The sequence below is a fragment of the Dermochelys coriacea genome, chromosome 8 (assembly GCF_009764565.3).
Source record: "Dermochelys coriacea isolate rDerCor1 chromosome 8, rDerCor1.pri.v4, whole genome shotgun sequence".
NCBI lineage: Eukaryota > Metazoa > Chordata > Testudines > Dermochelyidae > Dermochelys > Dermochelys coriacea.
Genome location: NC_050075.1, coordinates 50,237,229 through 50,263,135, shown reverse-complemented (window position 1 = coordinate 50,263,135; position 25,907 = coordinate 50,237,229). Strand labels below are relative to the sequence as shown.

The 25,907-nt window shown below is 42.7% G+C and overlaps 1 protein-coding gene across 8 annotated transcripts in view; it reads left to right on the top strand.

Moving 5' to 3' along the window:
• COP1 (COP1 E3 ubiquitin ligase) overlaps positions 1 to 19,682 on the top strand; it is a 193,889-nt gene extending 174,207 nt beyond the window's left edge. For 2 of the 8 annotated variants that reach the window (XR_006283104.1, XM_043520142.1), the window contains 2 exons: positions 15,821 to 15,865; positions 18,510 to 19,682. Coding sequence is in view for 3 of the 8 variants with exons in the window: in XM_043520142.1 (XP_043376077.1) it covers positions 15,821 to 15,865; positions 18,510 to 18,527 (63 nt within the window). In the remaining 5 variants the exon portion in view is untranslated. Of the gene's footprint in view, positions 1 to 15,820; positions 15,866 to 18,509 lie in introns of those variants that run through there. The other 6 variants (XM_043520141.1, XM_043520140.1, XR_006283103.1 and 3 more) reach the window with 5 other exon arrangements.
• The last annotated feature ends 6,225 nt before the right edge of the window (positions 19,683 to 25,907 follow it).

Genomic DNA, 25,907 nt, shown 5'->3' with positions numbered 1-25,907 from the left:
CATTAGGCTAAGTAAGCTGGCCGTAGCAGTCAGTAAATTTCTCTTGGGGAAGGGACCTTATGTAGGCCCTGATATGCAGATAATCCTGCTCTCAATATTTTTGAACTATTGTAGCACCCTTAGGCCTCAGTCAGTATTGGGACCCCAGAGTGCTAAGCGCAAAGAAAACTCTACTGAAACACAGAGAGCATGAAGTTTTAAAAGAAAATTGACATCAAAAAGTGAGCAATGAGGAGAGAGACAATAAAATTGTTACATAAATATTCCTTTTTTTAATAGTTACAAGTTCCAACTAGCCACGTCTGCCCTTTTGAGTCATTATGAATTGGCTGATTTCTTATAGACATAGTGACACAAGTGGGACTTGATAGATTTGGAAGAGAAGGTAATGACCTAATGAATGAGTTCAGGGAGGGCATATGATTAATAATTTGAAGTGAATAATTTGCTTTTTTTAAAAAGGAAATATATGGGCAATAGCCCACAGGCTGCCTTTGCAGCTATGCCAGTGCATCTGTATTCGGAATTCTCTCTGACCTCATTGGACGAGGCTTTACCAAAGCACCTGACTCCTGACACCCTTACTGTTCTAGTCCTGATTCTCTTATGTAGACAAGTGATCCTGTTTTGTTACCTTGTTTGGTTTATTTTTAAATGAACTGTCAATTCCTAATACCATAAATATGAACTCCAGGGAGCTTTGGGGCTTGGGCTTCACTGCCCTTTATGTATTTAATGGACATTATAAAAATGCTCATGTGAAAATGCCAGCATGACCAATGTGGTATTACAGCAGTATCAACAGGATTTCATTGATAAGGTTGCACTGAAATTTTTGCTTAAAACAGGACTCAAAACCCTCTGTGTAATGCTTTTGCATTTAATTTAGTGTCCAGATCTGGTGCAGTGACTCTTCAGAGAAAAGTTGAATTTTCTGTGAAATTATTTTAGTGAAAAAATTACTAACTTTTGCAAAGAAAAGGTTTTAAAATGCTTCTGTTTTACTTGCTTTCTTTTGCATTCACTGTTCTACAACCATATTTTCCACTAGCTCCAGAATTCTTTCACAATCTGATACCATCTTGGCCATAAGCCACTCCTGGGATTTTAAAATGTAAAGATAATTTTTTCCTTACTTGGGATAATCAGACTCACTGATGGAACGGTTCAGATCCATCAGGTGTTTCAGTATTCCAGTGCTGCCAGACTGTCTCTCTGAATCTTGGCATGCAATCGACACAAAAAAGTATGTGATTTCCTGTGCTCTACATGTACTTCTGCTGAGCAAGGTTGCTGGATATGTAGCGGAAGCATGCAGTTAGGCTCAGGGGAGAGGTGAGGGGCAAGTAGGGATATAAGTAGTGTGGTGACTAGATAGGATAGAAACGTGGAGCCTCTGATGCACAAATGCTTTGGCACGGACATTCTGCCTGGCATGTGAGGGAGCTGAGGCAGAGCCCATGCAGAACCATGCAAAGCTACATACCTTGTAATGTATGCAAGCCACACTAACTCTGCTATTCGTCAGATAACGTGGCCGGTGTTCGTGGAGATGCATGTGGGCTGAGTGGTAGAAAAGTAGTAATTAGGGTTAGGAAGGGAGCATAGATGGTTTATTGAAAGATTTAAGTTTAGTTCCTTCCTTTTTTATGCAGTCTAGCAACCATAACTGAATCTAACATATTTTTAGGTGGGAATTTTTATATATGAAGGGAGCTGTAGCTCACGAAAGCTTATGCTCAAATAAATTTTATTCTCTAAGGTGCCACAAGTACTCCTTTTCTTTTTTGCGAATACAGACTAACATGGCTGCTACTCTAAAACCTGTTTATATATGTTGGCACCATTACTTGGTAGGATATATGGTCCTTCATCTTTTTGCAACTAACTTACAATTATTTGATGATAAAATCGCAGACAGTCTAGTATATTCAAAGTATTAGTTTGAGTTAGAAGTGAAGGGTGAATGAAAGGAAATGATTTTTCATGACCAAAATATGGGAAAGTATAACCAAAATAGGGAATTCCCCTGTGGTGTTGGGACTCATGCATCTCTGTCTCATCCTTTGCTATCACAATCAGTAAATCTGTCAAAATAAAATGAGGCAGAATATAAACTACCTGGCTTTAAACTTGGTCCATGGTGAAATTTTTTAAAGTTCTCATTTTTGTATCTGTAAAACATTGCAGAAGAATGAGACTGGAACTGACTTGTAGCTACTGAGCTGTGTATCTAGCATATGTTACTAACTCTGCATGCAGAAAGATTAGGTTCATTGGACCAATCTAGGAGATAAAGTTATATAAAGCACTGACTCCTTGTCCCCTTCGGCATTAATTCAGATGCAGCCAGTAGACCTCATTTAAATCTTTCAGATCATGCAAAGGTAGGATTACCATCTTTAATAGTTTATTCTGCAAGACAAACTGAAGGTGTCGTGCATGGCATGTGTATTGCACTGTGTCTGTTTCAGATACTTTAATGTGCTACAAGCCAAGTTTGTGAGATGATACTGTCAAACTTGGGATATCTTCTGAAAAATGGGAAAGATGGCAATTTTTAACAGTTTGCCTGACTTCTAATGTGACTAATGAGCAATTGTTCTTGTTTTCATTTGTGCAAAAGTGTGTGAAGTTGAACTTCTGATTGTAGCTCTTAACATCCTAAGAGGAGTAGTTCTCCATTTTCTTTCTCCCCCCCCCCCACCCCCGCAAAAAAAAGAAGTGAAAGATAAATAGTGAGATGCTAAGGCGAAATTGAATATTTGTCATCTGTACTGTACACAGCTGTTTGGATTAATACAATGCTTTACGTTTTATGGACAGACACTCCTTTATCCCTATCACAAATCAGCTCTAACTAAACTTCAGTTCATCACAATGTGTCTCAATACCCAAGATATGTTTTTTTTTAATTGGACCCAGTTTGTACAGGTGAAAGAGATGAGCTTTTGAGCTACACAGAGCTCTTCTTCAAACCTGAAGAGATCTGTGTAACTCAAAATCTTGTCTCTTTCATGAACAGAAGTTGGTGCAATAAAAGATATTACCTCACCCGCCTTCTCTCTCTAATATCCTGGGACCAACAGGACTACAAAAATACTGCAAACATTTATGTTTTGGTGATTAGTAGTAATATTGAACAATGTGACTTTACTCTTTAGAGTAACTCTTTTAAAATGGCATCTTGGGGTTCCATGCTTATCCTCTATTGATTCCCCGTGCAAATGTCTTCGGTTTACAAGTGAAAAGATACTTTTTTCTAACTGTCAGCTTTGCAAACTCAGCCAGAGTTCTGAGTCAAGCAGCATGTGTTTCCTTGTTACACCTCTGCACCCCATTCTCATCTGTGGGTTTTCTGTGGTGTAACTGGGGGAATTTGGAAACAATTCTGTTGATATGTAGGACAACCTCACTCAGTCTTTAGCTGGGTTGTCTCTGCAGAGCAAACAGGATTAGAAAGGAAATAAGGAAACCTTATGACTCTAAATGTATGACTTTCAAATATGCACAGGAAACCAAAGGACCTGTTAAGTAAAAATGTGATTCTTTTTTTTTTTTTTTTTTTTAAAGAACTAGACAAATGTATGGAGGATAGGTACAGCAGTGGCTAATCAGGATGGGCAGGGATGGAATCCCTAGCCTCTCTTTGCTAGAAGCTAAGAATGAGTGACAGGGAATGGATCACTTGATGATGGATCCACCTGTTCTGTTCATTCCTTCTGGGGCACCTGGCATTGGCCACTATCGGAAGACAGGATACTGGGCTAGATGGACCTTTGGTCTGACCCACTATGGCCTTTCTTATGCATAAGAGTGGGGTTCTTCTCTGTGCAAGGGGCCGGCAATCACCACTTGTAAGGAAGACTTTCAGGAGATAGCAAGCAGGATGGACTCAGGCTGACAAACCTTAGACCCACAGAAGGGTAGATTAGATGTCATGGGGAGGATGTGTTTGAGCTCTCCAGTGCTTTATAAGAGTAAAGTGGTTAAGAAATTCCTTTCCTAAGACTGCATTCCTTGTTTTCCTGCTATGTTGTCTCTGAAGGATCTAGACTAAAAACCCAGAATGCCCACAGTCTGGGTGGAAGTCTGAGGGCACGTGTGTAAGTGACGGAGGCTCAGGAAGTCTAAAACACGGATTTCAGGATTTAGTTTGGTTGGAGAGCGTAGTATCCCACATCCCAAGGAAGGGCATTGGATAAGCAGTTTGGGCCTGGGCATGTGTCCTAGAGTTCAGAGCTAGAAACAGTGACTAGATTCAACCCTGATCCAGCTGGCTTGAAAGCATTGTATGACTCAACCATACAGTGGAGTACAGGGCTAGTTTGTAACTGGCTTTATGGTATTAATGTGGGCTCTTAATCTGCTTGGCGAAAAGTAAACTTCAAAACGTGTTTTCCTTCAGTTTGTAAGTCAGTGTTGTACTCCAGAAGCAGAATTTATATAAGGAAAACTAACCCTTATATTCATCCCTGCATATTTATTCCATCTCCTCAGTAAATACTCCCTGGGTTCTATTGATATCTTTGTCACCAATTTACTGCAGCTTAGGCCAAGTCAGGTGAATGCGCTGCCTCAATTTCCCCAGTTGTAAAATATGGTTAGTACTTAATTACCTAATGGGGACTTCGTGAGGCTTAATTAGTACTTGTACCATGTCTTTGGATCCTCTGGTGAAATGTGCAATATAAATTCAAAGTATTACTTTTTTACTGATTGCATTGTTCATTAAATCTGCACATAGAAGTGTTTTATTGGCATTATAGAATTGAGATTTAATAATTTTAAAATATTAATGTCAAGGTTGTTAGGTCAGTTTTTAAACCTGTATCATTCATCTAATTAGAGGATGAAACTCAGCATGGGCAGAGTAGGAGAAGCAAGCCTTTAGCTGGTCAGTGTCTGTATGCAGGAGACTCCGCTTTAATATTTTGACCAATCTTTTGTGCCTGGTCCAAGGGAGCCTCAAGCAGTGTCGAGACAGTGAATTGGGCTCCACAAAGTAGGTGGGAAAGAGCTTTGTGTAATTCAAGAACAAACGGTACTAGACCCACTTAGAAACAATTTATCACTCTTCAGTGGGAGCATGTTCTGGTTGTCTTCAGCCAGAGTTTTGTAGGTGATGCACAATATCCATTTTTGTGTGGTCAAGAGAGAAAAGGAAAGAGAAGGGGCATACATAGGTATCTGGGCCCATGTACAGTATTCAAGGTTAGCATGGTTCAGGGGCATGATTTGGTCTGCTGTATGATCCAAGACCATGTTTTAACCAGCTTGGGCTGCAACTTTGTTGTTAGCAGTTCTGCTGTAATAGCTGGTTTCAGAGTAGCAGCTGTTAGTCAGTATTCACAAAAAGGAAAAGGAGTACTTGTGGCACCTTAGAGACTAACAAATTTATTTGAGCATAAGCTTTCATGAGCTACAGCTCACTTCATTGGATGCAATAATGTAATAGCTGTGAGTGTAGTGCACACGGACCCTTGGATTTCAGATGATTTTGTTTGGTTTACAGTGGGCCTTTAGTCTCCTGCTTTCTCTTTCCAGTTTGTGATTTCATTCAGGGCCTCAAGCTTACTCCTTATGGGGAGTGTCTGCAATGTAAGTCTGTCCCAGGAGATATGGCTGTGTAGGAACAGGGGGGGCTTTGGAGACCTTGTTGTGGATAGGAGATGGGCAGTGAAGCTCAGCATTCCCTCATATGGGGGAGGGGGATTTTCTTAATGCTGATACCTGACGTACATTGGTTTTAATGTCTCTGCCTGCCTGTTGGGAACTGTGCACCAGCCATTGGGCCTCTGTATTTTGTGGTGTTTATAGCATAATTTGTCACTGACAAATTATTCCAGACTGAATTCCAAGTAAATTCTAGGTAAGTGCTTATTTATAGATATTTTTGTGTCAGAATGACTGAAATACAGAGAGAATTGCACCTGCTGCATAAAAATTTCAGAGAGGATTCACAAATCCCACCCCCATTTTTACAGCCCCCTCCCCCTCTTATTTGTGAGCTTGAGTTTCTGTCTAGGGTTCAGAGGACCTCACAAAATGGGATAAATCAATAGCAACCTGTGGGCAGCTCCCTACACACATGCAGTCAGACACGCCTTTTTGTTCCAACCAGGTTCTGAATTGCCCTCTTAGTCTTGCTTTTCTGAAAAACACATGCTGAAAGGAAAGATCATGCTAAGAAAAAATGATTTCGTACTTGGCTGGCAAATGGCTTTCTTCTTATGCGAGTGTCTGTCATTGGAGCGAGCGTTTTTGACTACTTTCCACTGTGCCGCCATATGCTGTGAGTGAAGGCATAGATTTGTGTATGTATGATAGTAAATGAGCTTCCAGTTATACGGTAGGCTATTGTGCTGAATTCAGCCTAAATAAAACCAGAAAAAATGCATTAACTGTGAAATCCAAAAAAGCTCACGAAAGCTTATGCTCAAATAAATTTGTTAGCCTTTAAGGTGCCACAAGTCCTCCTTTTCTTTTTGCAGATACAGACTAACACGGCTGCTACTCTGAAACCAAAAAAAGAGAGGCACTAATAAAGGGTGCCTTCAGTATAGAGGCTTTAATAAAGCAGGGATAGATGTTCCTTATGTCAAGGGATCCACATGTGGCTCAGATGGAAAATGCAGGGCAAAAAAATGCCAGAAAACATTTTTGATTTTGAGGGATTTATTTTATCTAAAGAAAGCCTGAATAAGAGGTTAAAGGCATTGGTCTGCATTAAAATGATGTGGAGGGGTTTAACAGGCTGGGAAGTTAATTTCTGCTTAGTCCAAATCTCATTTTCTATAGGACCTGCAGGTTGTGCTTGTGTTAAGATGATGAAAACACTAACTTTGAAAGCTTTCTCCTGATATAAGATCCTGTAGAGGGTCTGTGAACTTCTGTGTGATAAGAAAACACACACACATGTTTGTACCAGACATGACACAAATTGGGCAACTCCCTCTATTTATTTTTACTTATACACACACACATGCACGCACGCACGCACGCACAAAGATTGTCTCTCACTGTGTGAATAATTTCATTGTTAAAAATATGCAGGTATCGGGTATCAAATATAAACTCTTTTAAAAAAAAAAAAAAATTAAAAAAAAATCCCATGTTTTATATTAACAGCTGAATCTGGAAAGACACACCTGGGTGCATTCTTGCGTTTTCTAGGGTGTTGCACATTTCTTTCTAAATAATCCTAATTTTGATCTTTCTTTGTGTTGAAGAGACTTGATCTTCACATGTGAAAAGGAAAATAATTGTCAGAATGATGTATAGAATTCATGTTAGCAGTGTTGGTCCCAGGAATTTCAAGAGACAGCATGGGTGAGGTAATATATTTTCTTCAAGTGTTTGCACATGTCCATTCCACTGTAGGTATGTATGCATTCCATGCACAGTTGTCAGGGAACTTTTTCTCTCAACAGTACTTACTGGGGTAGCCTGTGTGCCCTCTGTCATTACATGAGGCATTGTGTAGGTATACAAGCATGGTGCTGCCCCTAATGTCCCTCAGTTCCTTCTTACTACCAGTGACTTTTTTTGGAGCAATTTCAGACTTCTTATGCCTAATTCTTCCCTCGCTCCTTTGTATATGTTCTCTGTTACTGTTGGAAATGAGTTAGTTAGTTGAGTTAAATTTTAGTGCTGGGTTTTGTTTTTAGATCTTTTGATTAATTTTAATCTTTTGGTATCAGAACTCTCTCTGGGGTTGAAGTCCTGCTGGTCTTGCAACAAGCCTGTGCTGGTCAATGACCTGCATCCATCTTGCCTGAAATGTTTGGGAGAATCCCATAGCAGTGACAAATGTCAGGTTTGTAAAGGTTTTAAGCCCCACTCAAAGATAGAGTGGCCAGGCTCAAGTGTCTGCTTAAGAGGGTAGCACTTTGCCCTGTATCAGAGCTGGTGCATGTGGACAGTGCTGCAAATACCTTGGCTTCAATACAGAGCACTGCGCCAGAGGTGTGTGAGGCTCCTTGATCCCTTTTGCTGGCGCTGAAGAAAAGGCACAGGCCCTCCTCAGTTCTTTGGTACCAAAACCTGCTAGAAGATGTTCAGGGGAGAGGCTCCCCCTAGACCACTCAGTGGCTAAGAAAAAGGGATTGCTGCCTCCAGAACCTGTGCCAGGCCTGTCAGAGCCATCCCCTGAAAGATCCTTGTGTCCTGTTTGTCAGACACCTTTTAACTATTCCCTAAAACGCTACACAGCATGTTTCCGCGGACGCTACAGATTCTGCATTATCACAAAGAAACTGCCTCCAAAAGATGAACAAAAGTGCTACGCACAATACATTAGTCCCGCCCATAGGCAAAAAGTTATTTCTGTAGTTCACATGGGAGCAGTCTGGGTAGGGATCTGATTTTCAGGTCTAGGGTTCAAACCGCTGATGACGCATATTGAGCCTCGTATAGTTTCATGTGACAGAATTCCTCTTTCCAGATTCCTTTTTTAAAAAAACTGGTTTATTCATACAATGAGAAAATATCCTTTTAAATCAGGTTTTATACTGAGAAACCATCATAGTCTATTAATTATGGCACGGTGTGCAGCAAAGCATAGGTGTTCCATCATTTGACCATTTTTCACACATTTCAGTGGCTTGAGTCACACATTGGAAGGATTAAAGGTTGAGAGGTAGGATGGCTAATAGCAAATGCTTTAGTGAAATGAGGGCAATCTTTCCTGAAAACTGCCTGTGGTTTCAATCTCATTGGGCGGGGGGGGGGTGGCAAATGGCAGCCAACTTTACTAGGAACATGAATATATGTTCCAAATTAGCTGGCAATGAGTGTTAACTATTTATCAGTTAACAAACTGATAAACTAGCCCTTTCTTAGTAAAATGGGTCTGGGAGGGGGAAAAGGGTCAGGCTCCAGAGAATGTTTTCATAATGGTGCTATTTGAAATTAATCTAAATAATAAGTTCAGCTGAAAATTCCCAAAATATTCAAACTTTACCCTCAGAGTGTGCTGTAAATTTGGAGAAAATGTCATCCTAAAAAAGAGGGTGAATTCTTTTAAGTGTGAAAAGTAACTGGATATAACATTAGCGAGCACATCAAATAAAAAGGTGATCCTTGCTCCAAATGGCTACAATCAAATTAATCTTTTCAGTAAACTGTAGCTTCAACACATCAAACTATTACTGACATTCATTGCGGCGTGTAGCGCCATCACAACTGGTAGCATTAAGGGTATGACCAAAATGAAAATCAAATGCCTTGATATTTCCTTTGCCAAACTTTTCTTTCTCTTGTTTCTACAATCAGGGCCATGGGTGTAACATAATGTAGCAATTTTACCTTCAGTGGAAAATGTAGCTAGATCAGGTTCCAGTCTGTTAGTCTGACAAAACCAAACTTTAAAAGGTTAACTGCCCTTATGAAATGCCTTTGCATTATTTATGCATTTTCTCTTGGACTTGTTAGTTTACATGGCTGGAGAGCTTTGTTTATTTAGACACTCAATACCAGTTCTTTAGTTCAAGTTCTTCTTTTTGTTCTCAATAAGACTACATTTCATGTGGTGTCTTTTGTAATGGGTTTTTTTTAGCTACCACATTCAGAGATAATCTCTGTAATTGGTACATAAAAAATACCCTAATTCAATATCTCATTTCAAACAGAGTAATTGAGAATGTGCTTAGAAATCAGCATCCTGGCTTTCCTATTCCTCAGACAACTAGCAACTATTTCTTCAGGCATATTTTTACCAGGCTGTGATATTTTGCATTTGAGTTTTGTAGGCAAAGAAGAGGTGTCCTCACAGACAGGGTTATATCAAGTAAAATAAATGATCTGCATGGTGTATGTGTTAATCCTTTTTATTTTGAACCTCTTCAGGATAGGATCACATTTCTAGATCGCGGAGAAAACATGTGAAGCACACGTTCACAGTCTCAGGAGACCACCTTTGGCAGGATGAATAGTAATGTTCTGGGGCATTTAAGTTAGCTACAGCTTGAGTTTTTTATTGATCTCTAATGACAAAAATAAATAAATAAATAAATTGCAGAGCTTTCCATTTCCAAGTCTGGCACTTTACAGGGTTTTTTTTATCCCCAACTCCTAGGAAAATTACATCTTTCTCAGAAAGAAATATGACAGGAAGGTGCTTTGATGCATTAGCTTAGGTTTTATTCTATGGCTTCTAAATTTCTGGTTTGGGGAACAAAGCAAATGGAAAAACAGGAAAGGGGCAGTCTTTCCTCTCCCTTTTCGCTTTCTCCCAGCCTCCCCCCGCTTACCCCCCACACACACACAAAAATAATGGGTGTTTTATGCCTGTGGATCCAGCCTGAAGCGTTGAGGTCCCTGTCCCAGCAGCTCCATACTAGGGACCAGTATTTGGCAGACCTGTACTAGGGAAGCTTGGACAGCCACTGCCTGTGTCATGCTTGATTCTCATCAATGCCCATCTAGTTTTCACTTTCAGGAATGCTACAACTCACCCAAACTGCCTGAGGTTGTGGGGAGGGAAGGGGGAGAGAGACTCAGTACTTGATGATTCTCTCACAACTGTCTTTCATTAATGACAAGATTGGGCACAGGTGAGTGCCTTGACTATCGAGAGGCTTATTATGTATAGCTGAGTCTGAGTGGTTGAGTGGAGTTTTCAGTTGCTGTCTGAAACAGTGTTTGTCTTTGAGTACATGTCAGTGTGGCTCCTACTGTAGATATGCAGGCGCCCAAGATCAGCCTTTTGAATAGCAGCGTCTGGGCTGCATATACACACTTGTGCTGCGTCATATTCTCATATGAATACATAAAGGACAGGACAATTGTGACTCTCCCTCAGTTTCCCTTTACCACCTACAGCAGTGAGACAAAACCTGGTGTGTGTTTGACCTTCTAATTCTTAGCTTTGAGAATTTCTTCAAACTGCTCAAAACTTCCAGCACATTTCTAATTCTCTGAGCGATGACCACTGTGAATGCTATCATCCCATATAAACTGAACTTTTATGGTCAAGTTCCCCGGAAAGCTCCCATACAGATCACCCGACCCCTACTCCCCATACAGGGCTTATCAACATGGCAGATCCAAAATCGGCAATCTTCAAGCCCTGACCGTCCTGCAATGGACTTCCATTGAAAGGTGGACAAAGCAATGGCCACTGCTGTGCAAGAGAGGCCCATTATCCTTTCGTTCTCCACAAGAATGTAGAAGTCACAAGACATGTGGTTGCTCCCAAAGATGAAACTTCAATCTATGAAAGTCTCTTCAGGTCTTAAGGAGATGAACTCCAGAGTTCTGGTAGCAGACAAGCCAGCTTCCTCTAGCACCATGTCTAGCAGATAAGTGATATCAAAGACCAATGCAGAGAAGATTGTTCTAAGTAAAGACACTTGAGGATATAGGTGATCTATCTTTGTGAGTCTCTGTTTGGAGTAGCCCCTCTGAGTGCCAGACCTCAGTACCATAGGTCAGCGGTTCTCAACTGGGGGTCCACAGTGCGTGCCCTGGGGGGCAACAAGCCCTTTCAGGGGGATTCGTAGGCCCCCATGGCTGCAGCCCCAGTGCCCCCTGTGGAGCTAAAGCCGGGAGCTGCAGGGCCAGAGCCCTGGTGCTCCTCATGGGGCAGAAGCCCTGAGCCCATGGACAGACATAGACACTACTCCTCCTCCTCCTTTCCCTGAGGCCCTAACCCCTGGCCAGGTCGGAGCTGGGAAGCTGGAGCTGGGCAATGCAGAGAGCTACTGCTTTGGCTGGTGCCATGCAGGGGGCAGCCACAGCATTCTTCTGTCATCTGCTGGTACCCAGGGTTGCAGCTATTCCTCAGCTCCCAGCCCCCTTTGACTGCTCACTCAGCCAGTAAGGGGTGCCTGGGCGAAGGGACCTGGTTCAGGGAGGGCAGAGCCTTTGGGGAGCAGCAACTGTAGGGGGACCCAGCACACAGCCCCTAGCAAACCCTTCTCTGCACCCTGAACTGCTCCCCTGTCCACACACAGCCCCTAGATTACCCCCCACACCTGCACACAGCCCCTAATTAACCCCTTCCATGCATCCTGAGCTAACTCCTGTCCGCACACAGCCCCTAGCTACCCCCTGCCTGCATTGAGTGACTTTCAAACTTTGAGTTGAGGCCCCCCCCTTTCAATTATAATTTTTGGTTAAAAACACACACACACACACACACACACACAGAGGCTGGGTGGCCTGCTGTGGTGAGTTGGAATGGAGTGGTCTCTCCCTCCCCCATCCCCACTGTGCAGAGTTGGCCCTCTGCCCACTAGGCCCTCTCTTCTCCCTCTTCCTCCACCCCCCGCAAAAGAGAAGTCAAACTACACCTAGACCCAAGAGAGCTCCTTTCCCTTTCTCCCCTCCCCCCCGCCCCAGACCCTGCAGTCTTTATAGCATGTTTTGGGGGGGGGCTCAGAAATGCAGAGGTTGACAATCCCTACTGTAGGTGTCAGTGTAGTGTTCAGTGCCAATGCTGTCTGTGACACCAGTGGGATTAACTTCAGTGAGTTGGACCGTATATTGTTCTCCTGAAACTCACTGAGCCTCCATTCAGTACAGGATCAGGTCATTCAGTGTGCCACCTTTCCCTTAAATCCATCTTTCTGGCTGCAGTAACCTCTGCATTGAAGGTTGGAGAGTTCCAAGTCCTTATGGCCAGACCTTCTTATGCATCCTTTCAGCAACAAGATGTTTGAGATCACACCCTAGCTTTATCTCTAAGGTGATCTTGGAGTTTCACCTAAATCGATCAGTTATCCTATCCGTCTTCCTCCTGAAGCAACACTTGACTCCAGGAAAGAAGAGGGTACATACCTAGGACATTTCCAGAGCCTTTCTCTGTTACCTTGACAGAACCAAACCGTTCAGACTGTCTCCTCCTTTCTTTGTGGCTATTTGGGGCTCATCAAAAGGCAGGCCATCTCATCACAGGGAACCTCTAGTGGACCATGCAGTTTCTTTGGCCTGCTTCAGAGACACAGCAGTAGGGAGCAGCCCACTGACTTTTGTCAAACATTATGCCTTTGCATGGCAGCCAGGTCCAATGCCAAGTTCAGAAGAACTGGTAGTTCAGTTTTTGACTACTGCTGCTGATATTCCTCATTCCTACCATCCAGAGAGGATACTGCTTGCCAGCCACCTGGACTGGAAGAAGTTACTTATCCTACAGTAACTGGTTCTCTGAGATGTTGTTGTCATGGATCCCATGACCTACCTTCCATCCTTGATGTTCAGAGTCCACAGTAAATGCCTTTGATTTGGGAGGGAACTCAGGGATGGGATGGGTGTCGCTGCCTCCCTGGCCTTTATGTCCTTGTGCAGGAGCTTGTGGTGGCACTGGGCGCACGTGACACTCAATGGACACTTCTATTCTGTTGCGTGTGTGAGGTGCATGCATCTCTAGAGTGAGATCCAACACCTCAAAGAATTAGTTACTGTAGGGTAAGAAACAGTTCTTTATACAATTCAAGTGGCCATTTGTTCAGTGACAGATGTAGTGCTAATTTCCCCTGTGTCTGCTCCTGTTTGTGTGCTGGGGATGAAAGCAGCAGATCAGTGATTATCTCGGACCTAGAGTGGGGTTCTGCTGGAAAAACAGCAGGTTCTCAGGAAAGAGTGTATTACCCTCTGCCGTTTTGTTTAGCTGGTAAAGCAACCTATTGAGCCAGAGCTCATTTACAGTGGTGCCCTGACAGACTGCAGCAGCGATGCAGAATTACCAGTCATTCATAATGCAAACAAGAATTGTTCACAACCAACAATCTTGCACTTATCAGCTCCAGCCCTTTGTACTAGACATTTGATATGTTTATGCTCCTCCCTTGTCTCCAAAAATTAGTCAGATATCTCAATGTAATCTAGTTGTCAAGCATTTTAGTCCCAACATTGGTTGTTTCTGTACATGTTTATCAAAGATTTTCCTTAATGACATAAGTGTCCTTGTGTTTTGGCATAATGTTCTGATGCTTTAAATTGAGAAGTTGTGGCATTCTCAGACAATGCCAATATCAAGACTGTCCTCTTACCCAGTGTAAGAATTGAAATGGGGAGTTTATTGGTTCTTTTTAAGGCATATTTTATACAAGTGCTTTGGCTTAGAGGGTCACATGTGAGATGCTATCAAGAGTTCTTGCTAATCCTGTAATGGACGCTATCCAGGGATGATCAAATCCATTTGTAACGCAGTAGTCCAGTGGTTTACCAAAAGGCAACTATTGTTAGATAACTAGCTTTTTATGTTGAATAATAGATCAATTTTCTCTCCCTTTGTTTCAAAACTGGTGGTCCTGCAGACTTCAGAACCTCATGATAAGGCAGTTTGTAGCTTAGTCTTGCTATGTGCTGAGCTAACAATGTGTTCACCTCTGATGCTACAAAGTGCCAGCATCTACCAGTTTTACACTCAGCTGGTTTAGGCAAGCTGTTTTCCTCCAACTCTCACACAGAATGCACGTGTATAATGCTTCCTTGAGGACCTGCTCCATGATTTTGCCAGGGACTGAAGTGAGGCTCATCAGTCTGTAGTTCCCCGGGTTCTCTCTCTTCCCTTTTTTAAAGATGGGCACTATATTTGCCTTTTTCCAATTGTCCGGAACCTCCCCTGATCGCCACGAATTTTCAGAGATAATGGCCAATTGCTCTGGAATCACATCAGCCAACTCCCTCAGCACCCTTGGATGCATTAGATCTGGACCCATGGACTTGTGTACATCCAGCTTTTCTAAATAGTCCTTAACCTGTTCTTTCACCACTGAGGGTTGCTCACCTCCTCCCCGTACTGTTTCCTAGTGCAGCAGTCTGGGAGCTGACCTTGTCTGTGAAGACTGAGGCAAAAAAAACATTGAGTACTTCAGCTTTTTCCACATCATCTGTTGCTATGTTGCCTCCCCCATTCAGTAAGGGTACCACACTTTCCCTGACCATCTTCTTGTTGCTAACATACCTGTAGAAACCCTACTTGTTACCCTTCACATCCCTTAGTAGCTGCAACTCCAATTGTGCCTTGGCCTTCCTGATTATATCCCTGCATGCTCCAGCAGTATTTTTATACTCCTCCCTAGGCATCTGTCCAAATTTCCACTTCTTGTAAGCTTCCTTTTTGAGTTTAAGCTCATTGAAGATTTCACTGTTAAGCCAAGCTGGTCACCTGCCATATTTGCTATTCTTTCTGCACTTTGGGATGGTTTGTTCCTACGGCTTCTTTAAAATACAGCCAGCTCTCCTGGACTCCTTGCCCCCTTATATTAACTTCCCAGGGGATCCTGCCCATCAGTTCCCTAAGGGAGTCAAAGTCTGTTTCTGAAGTCCAGCATCCTTCAGGCCAGAGCCAAAGTCCTCTGATTCTCTTCCTTTTGAGCTGCTGTATTTTCTGACCCTTCTGATTTGCGTGTGAGAAGCTGTTGTATTCCTCTTATTTTATTTTCTATTTCAGATTTCTTGGCTGTTTAATTGGTCATGTTGCCTTAGTTGGAGGGTTTTGGGGTCATGTTAATTATTCAGTTCAGTTTGGTTTATTTTAGGCACCAGAGACCTTTGTATACATACTGCCAAGAGATAAGTGATGATTATACTACTTGTCTTCTTCAGAGGCGTATTGTGACGATTAATTTGTGTTTGTAATTTACTTTCAAGATTTAAAAGTCTGTGCAAGCACTAAGGATTGTTGCTTCCTAATTCTTCAAGTTTATGTAATCTTTCAAAATAAGATTTCTGGCCACAAAAGCTCAACAGAAATGGCAGGAGTTAAATTCCTTTGAAATCAGACAAGTGTTTAATGTTTAAAATCAGTCCCCTTCTCTATGCCCCCTCTGAACCTGCATTGCAAACTCTGATGGCTCCTCTTCTTTTTCAGGAATCCAATGTGCTCATCGCTGCTAACAGCCAGGGTACAATTAAGGTAAGTTATTTCCTGCATCTCCATTTTTAAACACTTGAATCCATTCTTAGGGAGCAAAGTCATAACTCTGCAGCCAGGAGAAGCAGTTAGAAGAGGTCATCCCAACTGTGGGTGTTTGTAGCTTCAGCAATGCATTTGCCTTTGGCACAAGCTGGAGAGGAGAATAAAATGAACTGAAAGCAGAGAAGCCAAGTTAGGAGGCAGGTGTGAAAAGATGGTGGCAACTGTCCAGCAGCCACTGTGCCATTGCCAGTGCTCAGGGGCTCTCTGCAGCATATGAGAGACACTGACATGGAGCAGGAAAGCTTGAAACATTTTGCAGTATGTTATCCTTGAGATTAGCCATGTAATGCTGTTCTGTTTTCACATAGGGAGTGTGTTCCTGTACTAACAAATAGGCTCCATGTTTCATTTGCCACAAAAGCCATTAGAGTTTTGTCATCAATCCAAAAGTGACTGTGGCTTTACTATTGAAGTGCAAGACTTTAATTTAATGCTGTGCCGCTCACACACACGCACATGCATATGCATTCATGTTTGCATGCTAATCTCTGTGGCTATGAGCCACGAATTCCTTGGTGTTAGCCCAGCAGTTCTCAAGCTGTGGGTTGCGTTGCCATTTTAATAGGGTCGCCAGGGCTAGCATTAGTCTTGCTGGGACTAAGAGCTGAAGCCTAAGTTCCACCCCCACGCGGGGATCAGGCTGCGACCCCCTCATCCCCCACCTGAGGTAGCGGTCTCCACCCCATTCCTGGGGTCATGTAGTAACTTAGTTGTCAGAAGTGGGTCATGGTGCAATGAAGTTTGAGAACCCCTGTGTTAGCCAAATGCAGTCCGCCAGCTACTACCACTGAGTTAGGGTGCCGTAATGAATCATGCTGAAATCCAAACTCTCAACAATAAGAACTGATATTCCAAACGAGCACATGCTCCACTCACCTTTTTTCATTCCTAGTGCAGAAATCTTTGCCGACAGACAACAGCTTGCAAAACTCAACTGGCTGCCTCTTGCATGAAGAGGCTAGTGTTCAGCAATCCTTGAACTTGCTCAGAGATCTCCTTCCCTTTCCCATAGGGACTGTGTGGCATGACAGCGAATTAGAACTTCAAACTTAACGTTTAAACTTAAATTTAAAGTCAGATTTCTTAAAATGTCAAAATTTGAGCTCAGTCTCCAGCAAAATAGTAAACAGGACACAAGGTTGATAGCTGTGATTTGGTCTCCAGTCCTCAGGACCTCTCTCTTCACAGGCAATCTGTAAATGAATCTATCCCTGGCATTTTATCACCAAATGGTGATGCCGATTCTCTTTGCTTGTCGACCTGGTTGTTCCATGAACCTCAGAACTTGCACGCTTTCCACTTTCTGATTGTCAGAACTACACATCATAGCTCATTCCACACAGACTGACCCCAGAGCGTGATCGGCGACATTAGCCTCCATTGGGACATAATCCCCTTAGCTCTAGAGGCTTGGTGCCTAAATGGTTTTGTAGTCAAGCTCTAGCCTTTTCTTGTAATTGTTGATTAGTGTTTCACAATCCATTTTCAAACTACCCAAAGGTCTCCACCCCTCGGGAGACCTGCGTTCTTTTCACTTCCATGCAACCAAGTCACTGTGACCTTCAATGACCACTCTAGTTCTCTGGCAAAACCTGACTGGACTTAATAGTCCTGATATTTTTATGTTAAAAACAAAAAACGGGGGAATAGAATAGGAAAAACTTCACCTCTCAGTTCATTCTTATTAATCAGAAAGAAGCCCCCACCCCAAAAGGCCCTAGTGATGTGTGGTGATTTTTTTTCTTTGCAGGGTATTTTTAACTGTCAGAGTATTCTGCATTAGCTCCCTGGTAACCCCTGCTGCAGTAGAATGTTGAATCTGCTGTCTTTTGCTCCTGGGTGATTCATTTAGTATGGTTGCAATTTGTTGTTCATTACTTCAGTCACTTCCCTGTTAGTGAAATTGGTGATACACATGGAGGAGTATGACATCCTTAAGTGAATCCAGCAGCAGGGAAAAATTGGTTGTAAAGAGGAGATTTTGCATATACACCTAGCTTGTTAATTAATGAAGATATGAAGAGAAATGTGTAAACAGTGACAGAATTCTGGTGTTGCCTTTTTTAATTGGTGGTCAGTGGAATGGGACCAGGTTTAGGAAGAATTAATAGGGACTCCATCGGTTGCTCTGCCAATGAGTACCCATACAGCTTTGCACAGTGTGCAAACTGTATGCTGTTGTGGGAAGTTCTGCCTTCCAGGGCCCCAGATCATGGTGCTGTCAGAACCTGGAAGAGTTAGTTCATGCATGTCTGAACAGAAGGGTCTGCTGTCTCCATCAGTGCACCTGGAAGTCGCTAGATTGAAAGTGCTCATTAGGAGCAAAGAAGATGAGAGGTGATTGGACAGTCTTGCATCATGTCGTGATATATCAGAACATAATGTATGCCCTTTTAAAAAACGAAAGGTATGCAAGTGTTGCTTGCCAGGACCCAAGGCCCTTCAGTGACACTACTGTATGCTGGTGAACAAAGAGTAAGGGAGGCAGAGAAAGGGTCAGCTCACATCCTAATGATGTAGGAGATAATGAACACAGTAAATTCCTGTTCTAATTGCTTGTTTGCTCCCATTTTTTCACCAGGTACTGGAGCTGGTATGAAGTGTTTTCTCTCAAGGCGTGTGGTACTTGGTCCTGCTGACATGCTACAGCTTTCATTTGAGATCCTCAGTGGGACAAGAAACCAGAACCACCTTGATATTCCTCTCCACAGTCATCATGTTTGGGGTTTGTTTTTTTTTTTTTCCATTTACGGACCCTATAGGACCTTTTGAAACACTGGGAACACCAGTGAACTGTCTGTCATCAAGGTTAACTCCACAGACTTTGCTGCTGCTTGTATGGTTGTCTAATTTTTATGATAGGGAAACAAATTCTTTTAAATAAAAACAAATAACAAAAAGGAATAATAAAGATTATTGAGCCACAAGGTGAAGCTGGAAGATTCTCTCTTGTTGCATATGGGAACAGATTTACTTGGGAAGGGAGCTAACAGGACCACAAAAGGGCTGTACTATGGAATCTCTCACTTCTGGGTTACCTTACCTGGGCTTTTCTTTCATCCCCAGGTGGGGGGGGGGAATCTCTCTGAGCTTTACCGGGACATCGAAGCAGTTTGCTCTGAGAGCGTAAGATGTATGTGGTTTAGTTGTGTGTTGGTTTTTTAGATGCATTCAGTGTTCATGAAAATTGCCAGGTTGACAGTTCTGGAGACTGAAGTCCTCCGGATATCAATAGGAAAGCGGCAGCTTCCCCCTGCCCCTTCCAGTATGCTTCAACCCTGACCTGGAGGGACTGCTTGTAAGAATGGGGTCATTCTCTCTCCGTGCCCACAAAATCCTTGGTGCCTCTGCAGCCTGCCAACAAAACAAGGGTACCAACTGTTACGTGGACATCTGTTGACTGCGAACTGGACTGACTCCACCAAACTATTTCTCATAGGCCACCAGACTGCCATTAGCTAACAACTTCCTGCACTGCTGAGTGGAACTGGATTTGAATCATTCAGATAGAGGTGAAAGGCTTCAGAACCTGTTACCAGAGCTCTGCTGTTATATCCAATCTGCCACGTGGCCTGTTGTTTGTCCCCAGTTCATATCATGTGGGGAAGCCAAGCATTTTGAATGTTGTAATGAGGGGGGAATTTAATTGATTGTAGTGTGTTTCAAAGCCGTGATACAGGAGCTTTATTTTTAATAACCAGGCATACACTTAATTGTACATATGGAGAGAGGGAATAAATCATCATGCTGAGTGTTAAGTTGTTACTTTGTGAGGCGTGAAGAAGATAGAACACATTGTCATGCCTGACAATAATACAGAGCTGCCAGTAACACTACCCCAGTATAAGTTTAAAGTTGAATTAGAAGGTATACCGTTTTTTATCTGTTTCCACTCTAATCTGCCTGAAGACTTGCTGTGTGCATAGTGACGCCGAATGGAAATGTTTTATTTACAAACATCTCACTTGAATTCACTTTGGTCCCACATTAAACTTCTCCTTTTACTCTGGGAGTACCACATAGGTTCTGGGCTTCACTTGGTAGAAGGGAGAGACTTGCATTCTTTCGCATCCCATTTGGGAACTAGTGTTGCCCGTCTGTGAAAGGCATCCTAACTCATCCAAAGATTAATGGCTTGGTTGGAGCTTCCTAGAAGGATGAGGTGTGAGATCCTTGTGACCCCTGATATAGGGAAAGAGAGAGAATAAAGGTGGGCAAAGCAAAGGAGTAGGAGTCGAGCATTGTGGAGTCTAATGCTGACTGCCATAGATGTCCCAAGTGACATTTGGTGAGTCCCTTAACTTCTCCGCATGCTGATATCCATTGGTGAGGGTGAGACTTGCTAGCCGTAAATAACAGGAATCATGAAGTTTATTAGTGCTAATTTGCTTATAAAGTGCTTTGAAAATCCCAACTTGGAAGATGATGTAGATGAACAAAATTACTATTGTCATCCTTAGGATTGCATCTGGCAGGGAGGAGATGAGGGTCCTCAACTCAAAATGCAATTTGGATGTGGTTTCTCAAGTGCTTTGTTTTCTTCCCTGGCTTCAGGTATGCGTGTGGGTGGGTGAGCAGGGAGGGATGGGGAATGTTCAGCAGGGGAAGGACCAATCAGAAGCAAGAGGAAGCATGACAACAACTGCCCCACTCTAAGGTGCCATCTTCAGGTTTCAGCCATACGAGCCATGGGAATCGGCATGGCAGAAGGAAGTTCAAATGGCACCCCTGGCTGTGGGCGTTTCCTCTGTCACAGGTTTGGCGTGCATGCAATGCCCAGCAAAGCAGCAGCTCTTGATTTTCATTTTGCTGCTTTAAAAATATATTATTTTGCAGATGAGTGACTGCTTCCAGATGTTTCTCCCAGACTCAGCTCTGTCAGGGACACATTTTTTCATTGATTTCCCCAATTCAATATCTTATCCCAGGTGGCTTTGCATAATTGTCAGCTGCCCTGCCTTATATTTAGCAAGAGGGTTTCCTTGATGTCTGATTTGGTGGTTGGTGTGGCAGCCTTTGCTCTTATAAGTGTCTTAAAGAGGTTGCCATCAGCAGAGCATAACAATGTTTTGAAAAAGTAAAACCCCTTCCCTGTGTTTGGACATCAGGGGACAAAGGATCAGCATAGACCAAAACTTGGTTGTACTTCACCCAGCTCTATGCCCAAGCAGCTATTCTCAATAGGTGACATTACACTTCCCTTTCCCCTCCCACACACAAATTGAAAATCTGTTGGGTTTTTGAATTGAAAATTGGTCTGGCGAGGCTGAGATCTTAAAACAAGAAGCAAAATACATACCATGTATTTTCTAAGGCTTCTTTGCAAATTAAATGGAAAACAGTTTAACTTTAAGTTCCTTGTTTTTAAGTTTCCATTCTATTTCAATCAAGATAAATGCAAATTCAGTATCTGGCTCTAATTAGAAGCACAGCAACTCATGAATGGAGTGATGCTGTTGCTTTTGGAAGATGTTCTCTGCTTTAATCCCCTTAATTTTCTTTCCTCCAGGTAAACCTATGTATATATGTCATATAATTATTTACCATAAACTGTGTTAGCAGCATTTGGCTAAAGTTCTTTTCTGTCTGTGGTATTGCAATGTTTCTAAAGCCCCTTCCTTCTGTGAGGTCTGTAGCCTAGCTTGGTGTTATGAGGCCAGATAGTAGAGGTAAATGTTTGTTATGGTAGCACCCAAATGTTCCAGTTGGGACTCTTGTGCATGGTGCTGTACAGATACAGAAAAGAGATTATCCCTGTCGGGATTGAATCTGTAAATGTCTAGGCACACCTGAGATGCTGGGACAGCCTCCTCACAACATGTCTGTTAGCCGCAGTGTGTGCATTATCTAGTGCAGGCACACCCCTGATAACTTTGTCTAGCAGTGTACAACTGCTAGTATAGACAGGGCTCAGGCACATAACCAGTGTGTCACGAAATCCTGTTAGGAAGTTATGGCATGGAGACAGAAATGCCTGAAGGCTGTCTGTTCTAGCACTTGCATGTATTGCTGACAAACGGATACGCTATGTATACATGTATCACTAGTGCGTACAGAGGATGTACTTTGTGTGTATATGCACACACAAATATCTTGCAGCACATTGATAACAGTTGTGTATACGTTTACCCACAGACATTCCAAACTAGGCTGTGGACTGCCGCATCATAAAGTGTTGAAAAGTTCAAATGCAAAAGGCTACCAAACTCCAATGAAATCCTGTGAATGCAATCTAGAGAATTACTGTTACACCTGGAAGTCTGTTTGCTTTGTAGTCCCCTTTTTTTGAAAAAGCAATAGTTTTGGGCAGCCCACTGAATTACTTTGACTAAACGAACATGCGTCCCCATAGATGGTGTGTTAGTAAATTCTCTCTCATAACAAGCAAAAACTTCAAAATCCTGTGCAGCAAGCCAGCCTCCTTTGGTAAATGAATGTTCAAATATTTCATAGACAGAAGAAGGATGCTTCTGAACTGAAAAAAGTTCATTGCTAGAGGGAATGTGAGGTGATGGTCAAGGGAAATGTCAATTCATGATGATATGTCAAGGCTCTTAAACCATGAGCGTGGACCAGATGTTAATGCTGGCATTTTGCCACAAAGTGCAAGATTCATGTTTGTTTAGAGTAATTTTATTGGACTATGGAAGATTCATAAAGACTGCAGCAGATTATTGGAAAGGAAATTCTCTTACTCTTCATCACATTTCTGTGCATACAAGCGCTCTTCTCTTCCTCCTCCCCTGCAGCCTCATATCCTTTCACAGCACTAGCAAATGCCCACCAGGACCTCCAATGGCCAGAGGGCAATGTATTCAATGCACTCTAATTTGTGGCTTGAGAAATCATTTTGTTGTTTTGACAATTTCTATTGAGCACTGTGAGTACCTACACAGGCACATAGAGGTATTAATGCTGATGTCCTGGCTGATTGCCAACTTGGGCAACTACCTTCTGCCTACCTAAATTCCCCCTGCAGTTTCAAGTGAAGAACTTTTTGCTTAAAGGCTTGTTTGGCGTTGCTGGAACGGAGTGACAGATGTGTTCCACTCCAACACTGACTGCGTTTCAGTGGAGAGTAAACGATTCCTGTAATAGTCTAGAAAGCGCTTTGTTACCCTTCAGGATGGAACATTATTACAGAAATATGAGGGATGATTGTTTGGGTCTCTCTGAATGTTTTATACAGTACATTGAATCCTTTATTTCCTTTATTTTTTACATTTTTATTTTCCAGTTTGGTTTTACCTTAGACCTTCAGGAATATGGTCTTCTCTTCCTTGGCTTTTCTGAAGACCTGCTCTGAGGTATAAGAGCACTTATGATGAGTCCTTAACATCTTAATTGAAGAGGCGAAGGTGTTGAATCTACAACATGTTCATCATGTTAATTAAGCATTGGAGTGAAATACGTTAGGCCAAAACCAAGAGTTTTAAACAGATTAAACATCCCTTCCCTGCTTTATTGTTCAGCTTTCACTTGTTTAGCTCTTGTGATGTTGCTGTATCTCTAGTTCACCACAATCGTTCTCCCAGCCTCCCCAGGAGGTGAATTTCCAATGCAACAGTCGTTCAGGGGAAAAACTCGGGGAGACTTTAAGAGGTGTTGAGGGAAGGGGTATAGGCTGAAGGCCAGTTACATTCAAGCTTTTCCAAAATCATCATCAGACCATGGAATATTTTATTTCATGAATTCCACTCATCACACCATTGCCACCTATGTAGCGTCTGATGTCCATGTGCACACTCAGCATAGTGACTGATCTGCTTTATCCGGCAGCCCTTCCTCCTGCTTGTAGTTTCTGTTTTAACACCCTCTACTGGGCAAGAACTACTTTAGTAACTAGTTGTTTAGAACTCAGCCATGTCAGGGGCAGCCACCACCTCCTCTCTTCCCATAGTCTGATCAGTGGAGGTATGAGGGGAAATAGTTTATCAAGATCATAGACAATCAATTTCCTCCCTGGAGCACTGAGGGACACAAGATGTTTTGTGACTGTTAGTCCCCAAGATTGTGCTTCTCTTCTGGTAGCCACAAGCCCAGAGTCTTCTAATCACTATTATGACAATTTTTAGTGACAAGTAGAATGTCAGTTTATATTTTTTTTTTCTTCCCAGGTTTGTGAGGATGGAGAATTTAGACTCCGATTCAAACCATAGGTTCTGCTGAGCATGGTTTTCTTTAATCCCCCTTTTAAAAGGCTCACAATTGTTCCTGCCCTGCAGTCTCTTTTAGGGAGGTGATTAACCATTTATGGTGCTCCAGTAGTTTGATTTCTCAAAGTCGGGCTTGAATTTGATTCCAGCACTTAAAACCTGGGTAACTGCAGTGGAATATGGGACATGCTGTGAGCGTCCCTAACCCACTGCTCTTTCTTGGATCCTCTCTGGGATCCTTTGTGTTCTTCTGCACTCTCCAACCTCACATTTCAACTTTTTAAAGAGAGGCTGAATTAATCCGCTAGTATGTGATGACAGGAAAAGGGCTGTCACCTCAGTCCTCAAAAGGAAAATAATTTAGAGATTTTATAAAAATATAAAGGCCATCCTTAGGCCATGCGAGAATAATAGCATGTGACTGCTAATATTAACCCAATAGTGCAAGCTAGCAAGTGCCCACTTGCTTGTACAAACCTCCGCTGCATTACATCTCCATGCATTGCTTGTCTTCTCCACTGCTGTCCATCCTAGCCCGGGAGAAGGCCAGGCTACTTGGGCAAAGGAAAGCAATCCAAGTGTTGATGGAGACAGAATGAAGGCAGTTTTGTGCAAATGTTAAGCGTTCCCATTTTGCTTTTGGGACTCTTTCCTACAAACCTAAAAGATACTTTCCTGTCTGAGTGATCTAATAGTCCATGTTCCTTCTGAGGGATGGTTTAAATAATCTATCTGTTCCATGGTAATGCTGGATTTAGAAATTACATTAAACCACATTTGCTATGGCTGGCCTAGGGTGGTGTACATTATGCTTCCCCTCTGCCAGGCAGCTTCCTGGAGCGGATTCACTCCAAAGGAGGGTTGGTCACCTGCCCTCCGTGGGCAATTCTCGCAGAAGGGAGGTAGTTTAACTCCCGCTGTTCCTGTGCATTAGGTTGTACTTGAAGAAACCAGCATGACTGGGACTCGATCTAACACTGTGCATTTTACCATGTATTAGTAACATGCTTTAAACATAGTAGTTTCCTACCTGTGTTGTAATAGTGCTGTTCTCCGTGTGACTGGGAACAAATCACACTATGACTGTGACAGTGAATACTGCTATAGCCCAGATCGGAGCCAGAGGTAGATGGGGGGGCCTAGTCATCTGGTAACGAGTAGCATTGCCTGGAGTGTCCCAGCAGGGCAAGTAGCAGCTCCTGCTTTTTCCTTTCACAGCTCTTTTGGCAACTATTCTGCCTGTTTCCACCACTGAATTAGCACTTATCTGTTGCGTCTGGCCATAGAGCATGTATTCAGTAGTTCAGAATGAAGGAGACTGATGGATTCCAAAGCAATGCAAGCGGAGAGGCTGTGCCCTTAATATGTGGTGGATGCAATAAAGGCTCAACTGTTGGATGTGTCTTTCCTTCACCATGTTTAACTTCTCTGATATAACTCCCAGTGTCCCTTCCGAAGGCCTTGTTCATGCTGGAAGCAGAACCATACTAGTGACAACTGTATAGAACCCTGGTTATTGCCTCGGGGTCTCTAGTGCCAGCTCTCTGCCCAGTGTAGGAATGACTCACGCTGCTGGGTGGGGTTGGGAAGCAGAATTAAATCCAATTCTGATGAAAGGTCCTTTGGCTCTCTCTACATTAACAGTTCAATGCATTGGGCCTTGGGTTGTATAATGGAGCCAGTTGTGGGCATCTAATTGCAGTGTAGACGTACCCTTAGTGACTCCTTAACCTGGTGAGATTTCAAATCCATGCAATTCAGCCATGAGACTCCAAACCCTGGTTACGGCGTTGCAGTGCTGTGGCTGCCTAGGTTTCTGACAT